General features: G+C 53.7%; 1 protein-coding gene across 1 annotated transcript; it reads right to left on the bottom strand.

The window, feature by feature from the left end:
• Positions 1-15177: 15177 nt before the first annotated feature.
• Positions 15178-16600, bottom strand: PPY (pancreatic polypeptide). Its single transcript, XM_010959554.3, has 4 exons — positions 16526-16600; positions 15761-15951; positions 15461-15532; positions 15178-15320 (listed from the first exon to the last, which is right to left on the bottom strand). Exons 2-4 carry the CDS (start codon positions 15949-15951, stop codon positions 15296-15298), a joined length of 288 nt encoding a protein of 95 aa, XP_010957856.1. The 5' UTR covers positions 16526-16600; the 3' UTR covers positions 15178-15295.
• Between the last annotated feature and the right edge of the window lie 306 nt (positions 16601-16906).

Genomic DNA, 16906 nt, shown 5'->3' with positions numbered 1-16906 from the left:
CTTCTCCCTCAGAGTGTTATCTAAAAAAGAAAATGAAGACTTAAACCCAGTTGCCCTCCTTCGCCCAGCCTCCAGCTCCACCCTAGATTCGCACTTAGTAAGAGGATACTGTTACGGCCTCGGAATACTGGAGGCTCAGCCCGGAGACCACCTTTCGCTAAAGGCTTGGAGCATCTGGGGCCAGTAGCAGTACTGCTCTACCCCCACCCGCTCCAGTTGCCCTCTAAAGAATATACAAGTCTCCTAAGATCAGAAATAGACTGCATCCTAGAAACTTGCTTGGAAATCTCAGGAATGGGTTTGACTTGGAAATCCATCTGGAAGCAGGGGATGGGTCCCCAGGTCCCAGAAGACTCAGCTCGCCCCTGAGCTCTGGAGAGCATAGGTTTCAGTATAGGTAAAGGGAAGAGCCACAGAGAGAGGCCAGACTCCACTGAAAGCCCTCATGTTTTTCGGTGCTCTCTGCCCTCACTGATGGAGAAGAAGACAGTTAGTGACCCCAGATAGCAGGGACTGGAATTGCAGGCTTCCGTCTCCAACCAAAGAGGCTTGCTGAAGCACAATGCTTCCAGTTCTCTCCTCTGCCTTCAGGCCAGATGATCCACCTAATGCATCTCAGGAAGAACTCCCCTTCACATTAAGAAGGCTGCCCTCCACTCTCACCTGTCCACCTCTGGACAGTGCACTTGGCTGGCTGCATTTGGTTGAGAAGTGGAAGGATCTTGAGCTTCTCCGAAATATTGATTACTTCTTTTCAATCAGGCAACTATTGCCCCTTGGCAACTCACAGCAAATCTTCAATTTCATTCAAAATCCTCAAGACAAAGTGGAATCCTAGATTCTGGCTCACTTGAGAGGTGGAGCCCAATTTATTATTCTTCCAAGCTGCCTCCCCCCATTACTCAGTCAGAAAGCATCTCTCTAATAAGAGCCTTATAGAACGTTAGCTCCTCACAGCTGTTCGGAACCTTACAACTGATAAATTATTTGATTCTCACAACAGCCCCATGTGGTTACAGAGTGAGGAGAAACATTTCTTGATGCAGAGTAGGATGCCGCTGTTCTGTTTCAGATAGGGCGCCAGCTTCAGTGATATTGAATCAGACACTAGCTTTGGTGCCAGCTTTAGTGATCCCGAAGGTGGAGTTTGGGTAGGGGAGTGTCAGACACACAAAGAAACCACTTTCTGGTGGTATAACTGAATAACAGAGGTTCAGTAAGTGTTGTAAGCAGGGCCCCAAAGGAACGAGAGTGCTTCAGGTGGGAAATAGAATAGCTGGGGTAGGAAGCAGGTTTGAGGGGTCCACAATACATCCCATGGCAGTCAGGGGCTGCCACCTCTGCTGGTGGGCTGGGGAAGTTGGTGGGAGTGAAGGGAATGAATCCTCTCCCTCGGGTCTGTAATTAGCCATCTTCCTCCTTGCCTGCACCCCAGAGTTCACAATGGTGCAGGCAGTGTCTCTGCTTCCCGTAAAATCAAGGTTTTCCTCGGGTGGGTGTTCATTCCAAGGCTTTGGGATTTAGGGCACAGAAAGAAAGAAAACTTGGAAGGGGTGTTCTGAATTTTCAGCAGAGCCTGGGCTGTATTGAATGATGTTGCACTTCCGGTAATGACCAGCAGGGGCCGCCAACAGCTATCCCGAATCTCTGTTTCTACACCTACCCCTCCCATTCCTCGCAGGCACCCCCAGCAACTCCCCGGTCTTGTTCCGGAAGCCTTTTCTATTGGCTATATCTCTCAGTTAAAAAAAAAAAAAAAAGTTTGGAATCATCACCGTCTATATATTTATATTTATATATTATTATATTTATGCTATTGAAAACTAATACGTATATTAAAATTTTTTCACACATCCCATAATTTTAATGATTTTTTTAAAACTATAAATATAAGTTCCAATATTTTCTTACCACACCCTAAAGGATCATCTGGTGCATCCCTAGGGTCACTCCCCACTTTGGAAACCGCATTTGTAAAGAAAAAGCTGCCCCCCTACTTTCTCCAATCCCAGCCTCAACAGGGCATCCGGACCTGTAACTTTGCCTCCCGTCCAGGACCAAACCAAACCTTCTCTGGAAGACCAAGTGTCCTGGCCCCTTGTTCCCGTCACAACCTCAAAACCACATCAGGTTGCCTGTCTGGAGATCCAAAACCTCTCCCAAAGCAGCCTCCTTGCGTCCTTCCCCCACCCCACCCCTGGCCCCACACTCACACTTTGCCCTGCCTCCTTGCTTTACTCGGCCATAACCCCATGGGGTGGGATGTTCTGGAACTAGATGGTTCTGTGTTGAAATCCTGGCTTGGCCACATGGTGTGTGTGTCCTAGGCCAGTTACATAACCTCTCTGCACCTCAATTTCCTCGTCTGTACAATAGTGGTAGCAGCTTCCACCTTGAGAGAGGACAGATGTAGAGTGGCCACTACAGTGCCAGACACACAGCAAGTGTGGTTCCTTCCTGGGGGTAGGTCTGAACAGGCTCTCGCTAGGTGCCAGCTGGGTAGTGGGTGGTTACTCTCTGTCTCTGGCTGTTTGATGTGCCCATAACTGGCCTTAGGTCCTCCTGGGGAAGGCGGGGGTCCGCCCTAGGGCTTCTGGAGCCCCAGGTATCTGGCTGGGAGAGCATGTCCTCTTACCACTGCCCACACACCCGTTAGTGGCATCTTGCCCAGCCATATCTATGCCACCCACCTCTCTTATCCTCTTCCTCCAGTGCCCAACCAAGGTGCCAAGGACCTTGCTGTGGGCACCATATCAGGGGGCCAGGAATAAGTACTAGCCCATTGCTAGAGTGGAGATGAGCTCGCAAAAGCCAGTGCAGACCCTGGGAGTGGGAGGGAAGGAGTCCCATTAGCCACCCCAATAACCCAGTGTTCATTACTGGAGACTCCCACCAGCCAACTCTGCCTTGGAGCGCCCCTGTAGACCCTGAACAGGGCAGGAGGTGGGGGGTCAGAGTTGAGGGGGTGAGGGGAGGCTCTGGACAGTGGGAATAGATGCCGTGGGGACTGTGAGGCACTTGAGTTGCTATTTAGAGAGAGGAAAACCAGAAGAGTGTCCTCAACTTGAGCTGGTGACCCAGAGGAGAGCGGCATGTGCATGCGCATGTGTACACACACACCCCTAAGCTGCCCTACCCCCGAACTTTGCCCTGGGCCAGGGGAGAACCCAAAGCAGGTGGGGAAGGGGCAGAGAGCACTGGCTTGACTTTCTGTGTGACTTCGGGCAAGTCACTTGGCCTGAGCTGGATAAGAGCTGCCTCACAGGCTCCATATAGACTGGAGGGGAGAACACATATAAAAATGCTTTGTGAACCATGGCAGGAAATGCCAGGTCGCTATGTCCCCTTCCTGTGAAAGTGGGGAGGCCCCAGTCCCTGATCCATTCTCTGCCCCTTCCTGCTATCCCATAATAGCTCTTCTCCCCCAGCCCTGCTTGGTGCCAACCGCTCAGCTCCAAGCCTCCCCCCAGGGTCCTCTCCTGCCCTCTGCATTGGGGTTACTCACCCTGGGCCCTCTTTCCTCTGAGGTGCCTAGGTACAGAATGGGGGTCCTCCTGCCCATCCCCAGGGGCTCTAGCAGCCCACCCTAAGGGGCTTGTGTGGGGAGCAGGTGGGGCCCAGGGATGGGTAGATGTCCAAACCATCTCTGGTCCGCTCCCACCACCACTGCCCTTTTCCAGGCCAGAGCCACTGGGGGAGGGGTTGCCCTCCCACCCCCATCTGTACAGAGTGTGGGAAGGCTCACCAGCACCCAAAGCAGGCTGGGAGTGTGCGGGTCCCAGGCAGCAGGCCTCGGGGTCTGTACTGGAGGTGCGGGGAGATGGGAGCATGGTCAGTGCTTACAGCGGGAACATCGCGGGTGTCCCCCCTCTGGCCATCTTGGTCCCCCCTCCAAAAACCAGCACCAGAGTGGGCAGAAGGAAGTGCCTGAGTGGCAGTGTTCCCCAAGTTGCTCCAACAAGCAGGGCCCTAAATGTGCCTAAGGTGTGTGCAGGGATGTTTGTGGGTATGCATGAGTGTGTTCGTGATGCATCTGTGTGTCTGTGTGCACATATGGGAGTAGCAGGATGCTGTGTCTGTGCACATCACATCCGCATGTACGGCCTAGATGGGCCTCTGTGTGTGTATGTGTTCTCCTGTGTGTGATGCTGGCTTCTGCCACCATGGCAACAACTGACTCCTGCTTCCCCTACTGCAGTTGCTGAAAATGACCCATTCTGGGTAAGAGTTAAAACCCAAAACAACTTTGTCCAGTGCTAAGGTCTCCCTCCTCAGTCCACTGCAGAATCTGTGAGCAGCCAGACCCGGGACCCCAGAGCAGTAAGTACCAGGCCCCAGGGTTCCAGGAGGGAGGTCCATCATGGAAGGTGGCATCAATCAGTGTAGGGGGTGGGGATAGGAGGTGGAGAAAGAGCCTTCCTGAGCCCCTCCCTGCCTTGCCAGCATCAACCATCTCCTCTCCTGCCCACCGCACACCGTCCTTCCTAGCATCTGCTGTCTCCCTCTCTTACTCACCGGGATCTTAATTCTTCTGAGGAGGGCTTAACCAGAGTGACTCAGCACCACCACGCCCCCATCCCTGAGTCCCTGCTATCACAAAGTCCATTGCCGTAATTCAAACTCTCAAGTGGATTTTCTCCAAAGACTGTGACCTTGAGGCCTGAACTTCTCTTTGGAACTTCTCTTCTCCCCTATTCGGAATCTTCAACCCAGGGGTGTTCTTGGGACGTGAGCGCTGATCAGCCAGCTTCACAGCCTGATTTGGCCTGAGTTCCTCTTGTAGTGGCCTCCCTGTTTCAACTTCCATCCTCCTCTTTCTTCTAACTTACTGGCACAGGCTCCTGGAGGGCTCCCCGTTCTCCCATCCATGCTTCCTCTCCTGCTCCGTGCTCCCCACAGACCTGAATCCAATCCACCTACTTGTGACCTCCTGGCCCTCTCAAGACCTTCCTTTTCTTGATTCCTTCTGCCTCCAGCCCTGCCCTAAGCCTGACTCATGGGAATGGCCCGGAGAATCTAATAGTAAAGTAGAATTTCAAAAAGACCCTTGTGGTCATGGTATATAGCTCCACGACAGGGATGTGCCAAAAGTTCCCTGGGACACTGTGGCTCACCCCTAGACCCAAAGCCCCCTGGTGTTCCAGCCAATGCTCTTCCCAGGTCCCCACGGTCAGGGTCACGACTGATGTGCAAAGCCTGCTTCCTCTGAGCTGTCGTGGGCCCCTAGTGCCTGCCCCAGAGTCCTCCCCTGACCGCACAAATGTGCCCCAGCCTCCCATTCCCTCTGCCGGGCAGGCCCTATTCCATTCTTCCTGGGAGCAGCGGGGGAGATTGGGTCTCTTAACGAGAAACGAGGGAGATCTTTTCTTTCCACTGGGTCTGGGGCATTGGCCTAGTCACGCTTCACCCACTGGTTAGATTTGCATTCTTTGATTTTCAGAAAGCTTATTCATAATTCAAAATTTTATCCTGCATTTATGGGCCGATGCTCTGAGCTCTGGACATCACCCCTAGCAGAGCCATCCTTCATAAGCTTGCTGCCAGGCACACACAGTTCCACTTCTTTGATCCTCACAAAAACTTGTTGAGGTGGGAAATACTACCACCCCATGTTACAGGAGATGATACTGAGCACCGAGAGATTAAGCAATTTGCCCAAAGGCATTATGCTGCTTAAGTGGTAGAGCTGGGAATTGACCCCAGGTCGTCTGGCTCAGGCTCCACTGTACAGGCCGAACCTCACTTTGTAGCTACTATTATTAGCTTAATTTTATAAATGAAGAAACTAAAGGCCAGAGGAGTTCCATGACTCGTCCAGAATCACCCAGCCAGCAGGTGACAGAGCCAGGCTTGGCAGGTTTGGTTAGGAAAGAGATTTGCTTAGTTGTCCATTAATTATTTTTCAATTTACAAAAATATGGTAACTCACAAAACCAGATGAACTTAAATAACACTTCAATTCAACTTAGTTTAAGACTATGCATATAACCATCAGCCTTCAAAAGAAATATACTCCTGGAAACCATTTGTTATCTTTCTTGCTAATCCTTAGCTGTTATCCATCACAGCTTACTCTGATCTTGAATTTATCCAGACTTGATGAAAATACTTTTACTAATGCTCCCTAAATCTTTTATTAACTTGGCATCAGATACTGGACTTGAGAACAGCTTAGCAGCTCTCGAGAGCACCTGGGAGGAACACCATAATGCAAGAACCTTCTGGCTTCCAGAGACCACCTTCCTCCTCCTGCACAGAAAACTGTCATCTGGCCTCAGTTTTCTCATCTGTAAAATGGGAGGTTGAGTCACAGAGGTTAGTTAGCTAAATTCCCTTCAAACTCCATCAGTGTGTATATCTAAGGAAATTTCCACTCTGCTCATAAAGGAGATAAACTTTTCCAAAAAGAACCTGAAAAGAAAATACACATATGTATGGATATGGATAACTGAATCAATTTGCTGTACACCTGAAACTAACATTGTAAATCAACTACACTTTAATAAAAAATTTTTTTTAATCTTTCCAACAGGGATTTCCAAGAGGTAGCCTCTTGGTAAATATTTCTTGGAATATTAATTATTCCACTAAATAAATACCTATTCCCACTACTGTGAAGTTCTCTGAAGACGGTGAATGTATCTTACTGACCGCTGTAACTCCGGCACCTGGAGCAGTGCCTGCCGTCACCTGGGAACTCAGTTCACGGCACAGCCTCTGGGGGTGGAACCACGCAGCGGGAGTTTAGGGAGCTCCCCAGGTGATTCCAGCATGCAGCCAAGGCCAGGGAATAGGTGCGGGGAAGGGATCCTCAGCAGGAGACGTAGCCAGAGCCCTGGAGTGTTAGACTAGGGCTGGGACATGGACAGGTGAGGATTGCCAGGCAACTGGATGCAGAGGTGACCCCCAAGGCATCTTTCCTGAGGAGGTAGCTGTGGACATGGGACGCACTCAGGGCAGTAGAAAGAGCTGAGGGAACCCATAGGAGAGGACAAAGAATGTGCCCCTAGACCCAAGGGAGGAGTTCTTATCAGAGAGAGCTGATGGCCCCATCTCTGCTCCCCAGCCCCTACCCTGTGAAGGGGGCTTCCATTTGCTGTGTAAGGATATGGAAGCCCGGAGAGGTCCATGACTGGCCTCTGACCATACCCAGCTGGAGGCTCTGGGGTCTCTGGTCCTCGCTGCCCCTGGCACAACATCTGAGAGCAGGGGCAGAGCTGATGTCATCAAAAGGAGTCTGCTCTGTCCCCTTACTCAGGGGAGACCACCCTCTTCTTACAAAGGCACGTGCAAAAATCTCTGATCAACATCTGCCAAGATGCAAGCTGTTTCTTTATGTGAATATGAAGTATATATAATATGCAATGATTCATCAGACATTTTCATCATCAGTGCCAAATCCCTTCCTGCTTCTCCTGGGTCTGATGTGAGGCTAACATCCCTCTCAGAGGCACCCTCATTTGGAGGGAGAAGCGGGGCCGGGAAAAGGGCACATTAGGTATTTGTTAATTTGTGATATCATGGCGTAAGATGAAAACGGAGCTGTCCTCCCTTCCAGCCAAAAGGCTTAGCCAGACCAGGTTGAGGCCAGAGGCCTAAGAGTGAGCGCAGGACACAGGGAGATGGGTAGGTACATCAAGAAGACTGACCTACTGGGTCGCAGGCGTGGAACCAACCCCTCCAGCCTCCCACAGGTTAGCCCAAGTACCCATATCATCAAAGAGATTCCTTGGAGCAAAAGGTTTGAGTCTGAGGCCCTCAGACCCATGAGCTGTGAGGAGAGACCCAGGCCTGTCTCCTTTGGGAGGAGTCTTGGGCTTGGAGGGTATTGGATGCTCCAACCAAGCACAGGCAGGAAGAACCAGGCTCAAGAACTGACTCCCCACTTTCTCTCTGAGGCTCTCTGATCCCTCCCCAGGTGGCTTTGGTCCCAGTTTGGAGGTGACCTCCCCTTCCTCCCCCCATCCTCCTCTGACTGGGTAAGGATATGAAATCCACATCCTGATTTTTTAATATTCTGTTACTCAGGCAAGATATTTATTTAATACGTGTTCACTCAAGTAACCCCAGGCATCTGGTCTCTCCCAGGCCCTGGGCAGTGTCCATGGGACAGGGAGTGAGTAAGGCTCTGTTCCCTCTGTTCAGTCTGGTACAGGAGCCGGAACAGATGTGGGCACCTGCAAATAAAATGCCGTCACAGCCACCTGAGCAGAACAAGAATGCCAGGAGCCCAGGACAGGGCAGGGAGGGGACCGGGGAGGGCTCACAGAAAAGGAATTGCCATAATTGGGCCCCGGAGGGATCTGCTTGGCAGAGGAGTAGAAGCAGCTCCTTCCACAGAAGGAGCAGCACAAGCGGAGGTGGGGACACGTGAAGGTACAAGGCTATTCAGGAGGCCCCTGGAGTTGAAGATGGTGGTGGGTCAGACAGGTAGCCTGAGGCAGGAACAGCAGATGTGGACTGAATTACAAACGACCCGAGTAGGGGAAAGATAAACAAACTGTGATATGCCTCATAAAGGGACAGTACTTCTCAGCAGGCAAAGAGAACAAATGGCCAACATGCCTAACAAAACAGAGAAACATCCAAAACAGCACACTGAGTGAAGGAAGCCAGACACAGGAAGAACCCACTGTTTGATGCCATTTGTATGAAATTCTAAAATAGGCAAAACTAATCAATGGAGATCAGACCAGCAGTGACTTTGATGTTGAGTTTCTCACCCCTTCCCCTGAGGGAGAAATGTGGATGGGGGAAAGAGAGCAACGGGGAGTGGAGGGGCCCACAGATTAATCATTTATTTGTGCCAGGAGCAGTCCAAGGGCTTCGCCATATCCTCCGACTCAACCCTCACAGTGGCTCTGTGCTATAGGTGTAAATGAGCTCCATTTCACAGACAAGGATGCAAAGGCTCAGAGGAGATAATATCCCTAATCAAGGTCACACAGCCAGGAAGTAGTGACGTCAGGGTTCCTACCCAGAAGCCCCTGCTCTTCCTACTGTGCCCTTTCTGGGGGCAGAGTGGGCATGTAAAAGCATCAGCCCACATTTCACGACCTGACCCCAAAAAACCAGCAATGTTGAGAATTTTGAGGGGCACTGAGAGGCCACGCAGCCAAAACTCTGTAACCTGAGGCAGCCCGAAACCTGAGTCCATTGTTCAGGCAACCCAGACCCACCACCCTTCAGAAACCTCCGCAGGTCATCCCTCAGGGGCGCCAAAGTGACTAGTCAGGCTGAAAATCTCCAGGATGAGCAGTGAGGCCTGCGATCCTGAAGGCAGAAACCTCAACTTCTCCCCCTCTCCCCACAAGCCAGGGGCCTGGAGGCCAGGAGCAGGGGCACTGAGGCCCCACAGCAGCTGTGAGGGGAAAGGAGGTGCCCAGGATCCAGCTCGATGGAAAGGAGCATGGGGTCTCGCAAAATAGCTCCCCTCCCAATCCTGAAAACAGCCTCTGGGAGGAGCACAGCACCCGCCCCAGAGACAGTTCCTCCCTAGGATCTGTAGGCTCAGAGCAAAAAGTTACCCTACTCCCCCGGGCCTCCGCCTCTGCCACCCATGCCTTTGGGCCCCTGGCAGGGACTGTGCCCTGGTCAGGACAGCTGGCAGCCCATGTGTTTCCACCCCCACCCTCTCCCTGTTCCCAACTCCCAGGTTATGACACAGGGGCAGGAGGAGGCCAAGCTAGGGGTGGAGCCACAGAGGGAAAGGGGACATGGGTCCCAGGGAATATAAAGGGCCTCGGGGGCGCTGGCCAGAGACCCTTTGCCCTGCGTCTCTGCGCCTGCCCAGCACCATGGTAACGTCTGGTGGTCCCTGTCAGCTGTGTTCTCCAGGAGCCTGGGATGGAGGCTGGCACCGAGGGCCTGTACTCATGCCATTAAGGGCATACAGAAGTGAGGCCAGGGCAGCCCCCGCTGCCAGTCTGATGCCAGCGTTTCCTGTCCCTTCTCTTGGGGGTGGGGATGAGGGGAGTTCCTGGTCAAGAGAGGGCTGAGGGTCTCAGGGGCTCCGCTGGTGTGTAGCATGTATACGGGCATCATAGTGTGTGAATCACTGTGTGTGCCTCTGTGTGGCCACCACAAAATCCTCTGTGTGCGGCTGGGTGTGCGGATGGAAATCTTGGGGCTGGCTGGTGTTCCTGTATGCAACTGTGTTAGTCATTCAGTTCACAGGTACTACTGACCACTTACTAAGAGTCAGGCAATGTTCTAGGTGCTTGTGATACATCAGCGAACAAAATAGGCAAATAGCCCAGCTGTAACGGTGTTTACATTGGTGGAGGTGGGATTGGGGTTACTGCTGGGGATGAAGACAGTTAAAAAATAAGCACAGAATGTAGTAAGTTAGAAGGTGCAATGGGGGAAACGTAGAACAAGGTGAAGGGCTGGAGAAACTAACACAACATTATAAATCAACTATACTTCGATTAAAGAAAAAAAAGATGAAGGGATGGGTTGCAATTTTAAATATGGGTGTCAGAGTAGGGCCCATTTAGAAGGGGAATTTTGAGCTAATGCCTGAAGGAGGCGAGTTAGTTGGCCTTGAGGAAGTCTTCCAGGCAGAGTGAATGGCATGTCGGCATGTCGGGGCATTTCAGAGCAACAGCAAGGGTGGAGTGGGGTGAGGAAGGAGTTGCAGAAGTCAGCGAGGTCAGGGAGTCAATCAAAGTCCCTATGACTGATGCAGGAAAAACAGATGTGGGGCGTGAGAAGGGCTGTGTCCCAGGTTTCGGCTGAGTCCCTGGGACGTGCCCCGCCAAGTGTGGGTCCTTGGCTTCACGCAGGAAAAGAATTCAAGAGTGAGCCACAGTTGAGTAAAGGTAGATTTATTCAGAGAGATACATTGAAAGGCAAAAGAAAGGCCATGAGGTGTAGGGGTTGGGTACTCAGATTAAAAGTAGGTACACACCCCATAGACAGAGTGTGGCTAATGGAGTCGGGGAGAGAGGACATGAGGGGCAGTGTTGCCCATTTTTATGGGCTTTGGTAGCTTCATATGCAAGTGGAAGGACCAGTTTAACTAGCCTGGGGAAGGGGCTGGGATTCCCAGGAAGTTGGCCATTTCCCACTCTTTGACCTTTTGTGGCTAACAGTGGGACTGTTATGGCACCTGTAGGCATGTTACTTACCATGCTAACATATTACTATAAGCATGTAATGAAGCTCAAGGTCTACTAGAAGTTAAATCTCCCAGCATCTTGAGCCTCAAAGCCTTCTGAGGGTTGAATCTTTCACCATTTTGATGTTAATTGCTGTAGCAGTCCTTGAATGGCTGTGCCCTGCCCCCTTCTTGTCTCATGAAGGCCTCCTGTGTCCATCTCAGGCCGTGCCTGGCTCATCGCTAGGGTCCCTGTTTACCCCATACTTTGTGCGCATCACTGCACGTCCAGGTGTGCACCATTCAACTCCAGCACATGGAAGTCCCTTATGGCGCCCATGTACCTGTGTTTGTCCCAAAATCTGAGTTTTCCTGGGTCTGGGCGGCCCAGTGCCCGAGCTTGAGCCCGACCCTACGCTCTGCCACGTGTTGGCGGCCTGGACGTCAAGTGACCGCCCGCTCCTCTGTCCGCCCCGCCCCTTCCAGACAGCGGCTCCGCGCTGCGCCTGCGCTCTGGCCCTGATGTGCCTGGTGCTGCTGCTGTGCCCCGATGGGACGCTGGGGGAGGAGCTGGAACTGCAGCTTCACCCCAGCCCCAGGGCGGCCTATTGGCTACCCAGCTTCGGCCAGTTCAAGTACATAGAGAAGCTCTTCAATAGCAGGTGGGCGGGTGGAGAGGACGGGAAGGAGGAAGGGAGGAGTAGGGGTAGGGGAGAAACGGACACCACCTGCCCCTCTGCCCCACCCCACCCCACCCCACCCTACTCCCCACGCATCACAGCCCGGAACTGGGCCCGCGGGGCTGCCCCCTGACCTCTGCAAAGACGCGTTCCGCAGCCTAAAGCCTAAGAACACCAAGAAACCTAAGGATGAGAAGAACACCAAGAAAACCCCACCAGCGAACGCTACGAAGCCCCTATCAGTGAACGCAACGACACTCCCCCAACGGAACATCACGAACCCTCCACCAAGGAACATCGCTAAACCCTGACCACTAGCCTCCTCACAGGGTCCCAGGTAGGAGAGCCTGGGCTCGGCTGGCATTCAGGGCCCTCACTCGGAACTGGGGGCAGGTTGGCGGGGAGTGAAAGGAAGCCCTGGGGTGGGGGTGGGGGGCGGGGAATCCAGGACCCCGGGGACTTCCTTCTCCAGGCTGGACTTTGACTTCCAGATGCCCAACTCAAATCTCCCCACCCATGGACCCCCTTTACATTCTGAGAGAGACCCTGACTCCTGCCTCCCCCACCTCCCGCCCCCAGTGACAACAGTAAAGAGAAACGGAATCTCTTTTGCTTCCTTGACTTCTGTGGGCCCTGAGCAGGAAGGTATCCGCCCTTCCAGGGGAAAGGGGGACCCTGGAGCTCCTACTGGAGGGGCAGGAGATCTCAGCTGCAGGGTCTGCCCTGCCTCCTCCCTGCAACCCATCCACCTGCCCCACCTCAGGCACTTACCCACCAGGGATTGGCAGCATGTGTTGCCTCACAAAGAAGGAGAGCAGAAGTGAGAGAAGCAGGTCCCAGAAACCTCAAAGGAGGGCTTCTGCCAGCACCCACCCCACACCCTGAGTTTCTACCCCGAGTTTCTACACCGAGTAGGGCAGCTTTGATGCCAGCCTGGGATGTCAGTATTGGCACTTGAACAAGCAGCTGTGCCTCCCCCACCAGCTCCACCCACCCAGGGCAGAGCATAAGGCCCTGCCTTTGCCTCTCCTCGTCCTCTCTGGCTGTGAGCAGAGCAAAGGAGGGACAGGAGCCCAGCCAGGGCCTGTCCCTGAGAAGCTGGGTTCGAGAGTGGCACTCTCCTCTGGGCAGGGGCAGAGGCCTCGTCCTGATCCAGCTCTCACACACAGGTATGTCCTGAGCAGGGTCCCATTTCCTGCCCCTGGGAAGTATCTACACCTCTCCCTACTCAAACCCATCCCCTTAGTGGCCAGAGAAAATTTGGAACTTCAGTCTCTATCATCTGAACTCAAACTGTTCTCCTGCTGAAACCAGCCCCCCTCCCAGATACCCCCTTGGATTTAAGAATCAGCCTGAGCCATGCATTGGCCCAGTGGCTGCATCCTCTCCAGCTCTTTGCCTTTTGGGGCCTAGTTCCACTTTCAGGTCGTTTGCACACACCAGACGCAGCCAGGACTTGAGGGGAGCCATGATGGTGGCGTGCTTGCCATGGGGTCAGTGTGAAGTGCTAAGCCAGGGAAAGTGGACCTCCTCATCCACCAAACCCACGAGCCCCATCTCTCCAGGCAGAGCATGCTGGGGAGGAAGGAGAAGCATTCCAGGAACTAGAAAGGTTCTGATTCTCTCACTACTCCCCCCGACGCCCACCATGACTGTCCCTTATCCACCGGTGCTCCTAGTCTCAGGAGAAGAGGAGAGAGTCAAGGTCAGTCCTTCCCAGTCGTACACAGACACACCGCCCCATCCCCATCTATTCAGGAGGCCTGAAAATGGCAAAGGTAGGCAGAGGCTATGGGGACCCCTCCTTAGTGCAGGTCTCACCGGGCAGGATCCGGGCCCTCACCCTCCCAGAGCTGGAGCATGCCATCTGCAGACTGGACTCCTGGAGGTGGCCAGAACCCTCAGCTCCTCCAGCTTCCTTCCTGGAAGGCTGAATCCCTCCTGCGGCCTCCTCTCCTGCAACTGCTTGAATAGCTCCTCTGCCCAGGACATCACTACCTCTCAGGGCAAGATTTCCTGAGCATTAGTCTAATTAATTTAAGCTAGATAATTATGTTTCAGATACCATAGCAGTACACACAGAATTTGCAGATTATGCCACCAGCTTATTTGATTCCAATAAAATGTCTTCTCAGACAAAAACAAAACAAACAACCAAAAAAAAAAAAAAAAAAAACTTTCCAGTTTTCAGGTTCTTCAAAGATGCTGCCTTATAATCAAGGAGAGCCTGCCTTCTAGAGACCCCTCCTGGAGCCACGCCGAGTTAACCAGAAACCTCTTCCATAAGATGGAGCTGCATATATTTGAAGAACAGTTATCTCTCTGCTCAACCTTCCAGCATGCTTCATGGAAACAGCTGGGTGGCTGGGGGCTGCATTGCAAATCTGTTCCTCAAAAGCTCCCTTTTACCGACCATTTACCTGGCTCAAGGACCATGCTAAATGTGTCACATGCATTATTTCATGTCCTGCTCACTTCAACCCTACTATTCTTCCCATTTTACAAATGAGGAACCTGAGGCTCAGAGAGGTTACGTCCCCACCCAAAAGCACACAGACGGAACATGGCAGATCCCGATTCAAGCCCAGGTTCGCCTGACTTTAAAGCCAAGGCTCTATCTCTGTATTGGATTCCCATCTGCCGCCAGACCTTGGACAAGCTGCTAGATCTCTCTGAGCCTTGACTTCCTCCTCTATAGAGTGAGGATAACAGTATCTCCCACTCACAGGGTTGTTGAGAGGGCTAAATGCCTCTGGCACACAGTAGGCTCCTTTTCCCAACAATCTCACAAGACACCATCTCCAGACCCATCCCCATCACTGTCCCCTGCCTCTGGCCGTGCTTCTGCTGGGTGCTGTGCCCCATGAGGACCTGTGTTCCAACTTGACATGCACACCTGACACACCTCCAACTGCCCAGAGGAAGGCAGCTCTGATGCCACCGATGCAGCCAGTGACTGTCTCAACCCCATTCATTCCTCTGGGCTCGGCCGTTACCCTGCTTCCCCATGCCAAGGACACTTTAGTATAAATTAGTACTTCACCTACCGCCTAGGCTGTAGGAAGGCATTGGGGGTTGGGGGGTGTTGTGCTTGGGGACAGAGCTGCCATCAGGCCAAGGTACTAGAGGTACTGAAATGGGACAATTCAAGCTTCACGGACTTGCTGAATGACCTTGGGGGAGTCCCCACCTCCCCCTGTGCCACAACTTGCCCCTCTGGGAAGTGGAGAGGATGAGCTAAATGGCTCTGATGACCCTACAGACGTTCTGGATCATTAATAACACCTCTTTCCCTTCTCCTCCTCCCAGCCCTGCCCCTTTCTCTCCTGTGCATTTGGCTTGCTCCTGCCCCAACCAGGGTCCACAGAGACACACAGAGAGAGTGAGGCTGTGACTTTGATTTGCTTTATTTAGCCTGTGTGGGAGCAGGGAGCAAGCTGTGGCCAGAGCCAAGGGTGTGAACGGGAGAGAGGGGCCAGCACTGCCCTTGGAGTCAGAGGAGCAGGAGGTGGCCTCACGAGTCCACTGGGCTGAGCTCCCTGTAAAGAGAGGACAGAACATGGGGTGTGAGTAGGTAATCCTCATGCCCTTAGGCTAGCCCTGGGCCCCTGTTCTCCCCTGAGCCACCCCCCGTTTCTGCCCCAGGCATCTGGGCATCAGAGCAGGGAATCAAACCTACCTGGGGGCCACCGCATAGGGGGAGCCGCAGTCCAGGAGGCCCAGCGTGCCTTCTTTGTCTCTTTTCCCATACCTGGGAGGGGAGAGGCAGCTGGGGCAAGCACTGTGCCCAGGTGCCAGCTCACCTGCCTCATGCCTACTCTTGGGCACCATATCCCCCGGGGCACAGGAGCCCGGGCAAGGTGAGTAGAGATGCTCTGCTTTCCCAAGAGCACTGAAGGGGCTGGGGCTGTGGCTGCGGCTGGAGTCACAGCCCAGGGCCCCGGGGGCTGGGACCACTGTCCCTCTCTCACACACACACCTGGGTCTGGTCAGCATGTTGATGTATCTGCGGAGCTCAGCTGCATACTGGGCCATCTGCTCTGGCGTGGCATCGTCCCCTGGGTAGACCGGCTCCAGCGGGGCCCCCCGGGCACCCAGGGGTGGCTGCAGCAACAGAGCCACACATGTGGACAGGAGCAGCAGGGAGAGGCAGCGGCGTGCGGCGGCCATCTGAGGAGCAAGGAGCAGGGAGATGGAGGCAGAACGGGGCCCACCTTCCAGCCCCTTAGCCCCTCACCCATTTCTCCAAGCCTGGGGACAGAGGGGCAGAGCAAAGGGCTACTCAGACCTGACCGGCCCACCTCCTAGACCCTGCCCCTCTCAGGAGCAGCAGGGCAGCCAGAGCTCTGCCAGAGCCTTGGCAAAGTAGAAAAGGTGAGCAGAGGAGGTGGGATGGGGGGCAGGAGACAGAGGACTCGTGACATCCAGGACCTGATGGCTCTGAGCCCGTGTCGCCTTGAGCAGAAGGCACAGTCACACCCATGGCTCCCAATCATCCACAAGGTCTCAGCCACTAACACGTTTGTGTTCACAGCCACCACCCCCTGCCCCATACACATTTGTAATCTTCTAGTCAGCAGACTGCTCTTCCAGGGGGACAGATTTGTCCACATGTAGAGCCAGACCCAAATAGGCCTCCAGAGGCCCCAGCCCTGCAAAGCATCGACTCATTTCCCACATCCCAGCCCCTGGCCCCTAGGAGCCCCCCAGGCCCCAGAGCTCAGGGCAGGCTGAGCCCGCTTACCCGGAGTCCTGAGCAAGCGGGCGCTGGACCAAGCGAGTGCGTGCCTCAGGCCGGATGGATACCCCTGCCCTTGGCCGTGCCCCTTTATAGTCCTCAACCCCCCCAGAGTCCCCGCCTCCTGTCAGCCTCTCTCACGTCCCAGCCATCACCCCCTCCCACCATCTCCTTGGTGCCCGCAACGCCAGCACTAGGGCCAGTGAAAGGAGGCGGACAGGGCAGTGTTGGGGGTGCCATGCTAGCAGCATCACAGGTAAAAACAGACCATGATCAGCCTCCTGTAGGCCCCCATCTGCCTTTGGGCACCAGAGCAGGCTTGGTTCAAGGACAGGGCTCTGGGACGTCAGGATAACTGGAAGGTTCTGATTGCAGGATGCAAAACAG

Source organism: Camelus bactrianus, chromosome 16 (assembly GCF_048773025.1).
Source record: "Camelus bactrianus isolate YW-2024 breed Bactrian camel chromosome 16, ASM4877302v1, whole genome shotgun sequence".
Taxonomy (NCBI): domain Eukaryota; kingdom Metazoa; phylum Chordata; class Mammalia; order Artiodactyla; family Camelidae; genus Camelus; species Camelus bactrianus.
Note: the sequence above shows the minus strand (reverse complement) of the source record. Positions and strands in the feature narration are given on the sequence as shown.

Coding starts and splice junctions, on each gene's coding strand:
- PPY (XM_010959554.3), bottom strand. CDS start 15,951: ATGGCCGCCGCACGCCGCTGCCTCTCCCTGCTGCTCCTGTCCACATGT. Junction 15,533..15,760: donor AACATGCTGACCAGACCCAG/GTGTGTGTGTGA, acceptor CTCCCCTCCCAG/GTATGGGAAAAGAGACAAAG. Junction 15,321..15,460: donor CCCTATGCGGTGGCCCCCAG/GTAGGTTTGATT, acceptor CTCTCTTTACAG/GGAGCTCAGCCCAGTGGACT.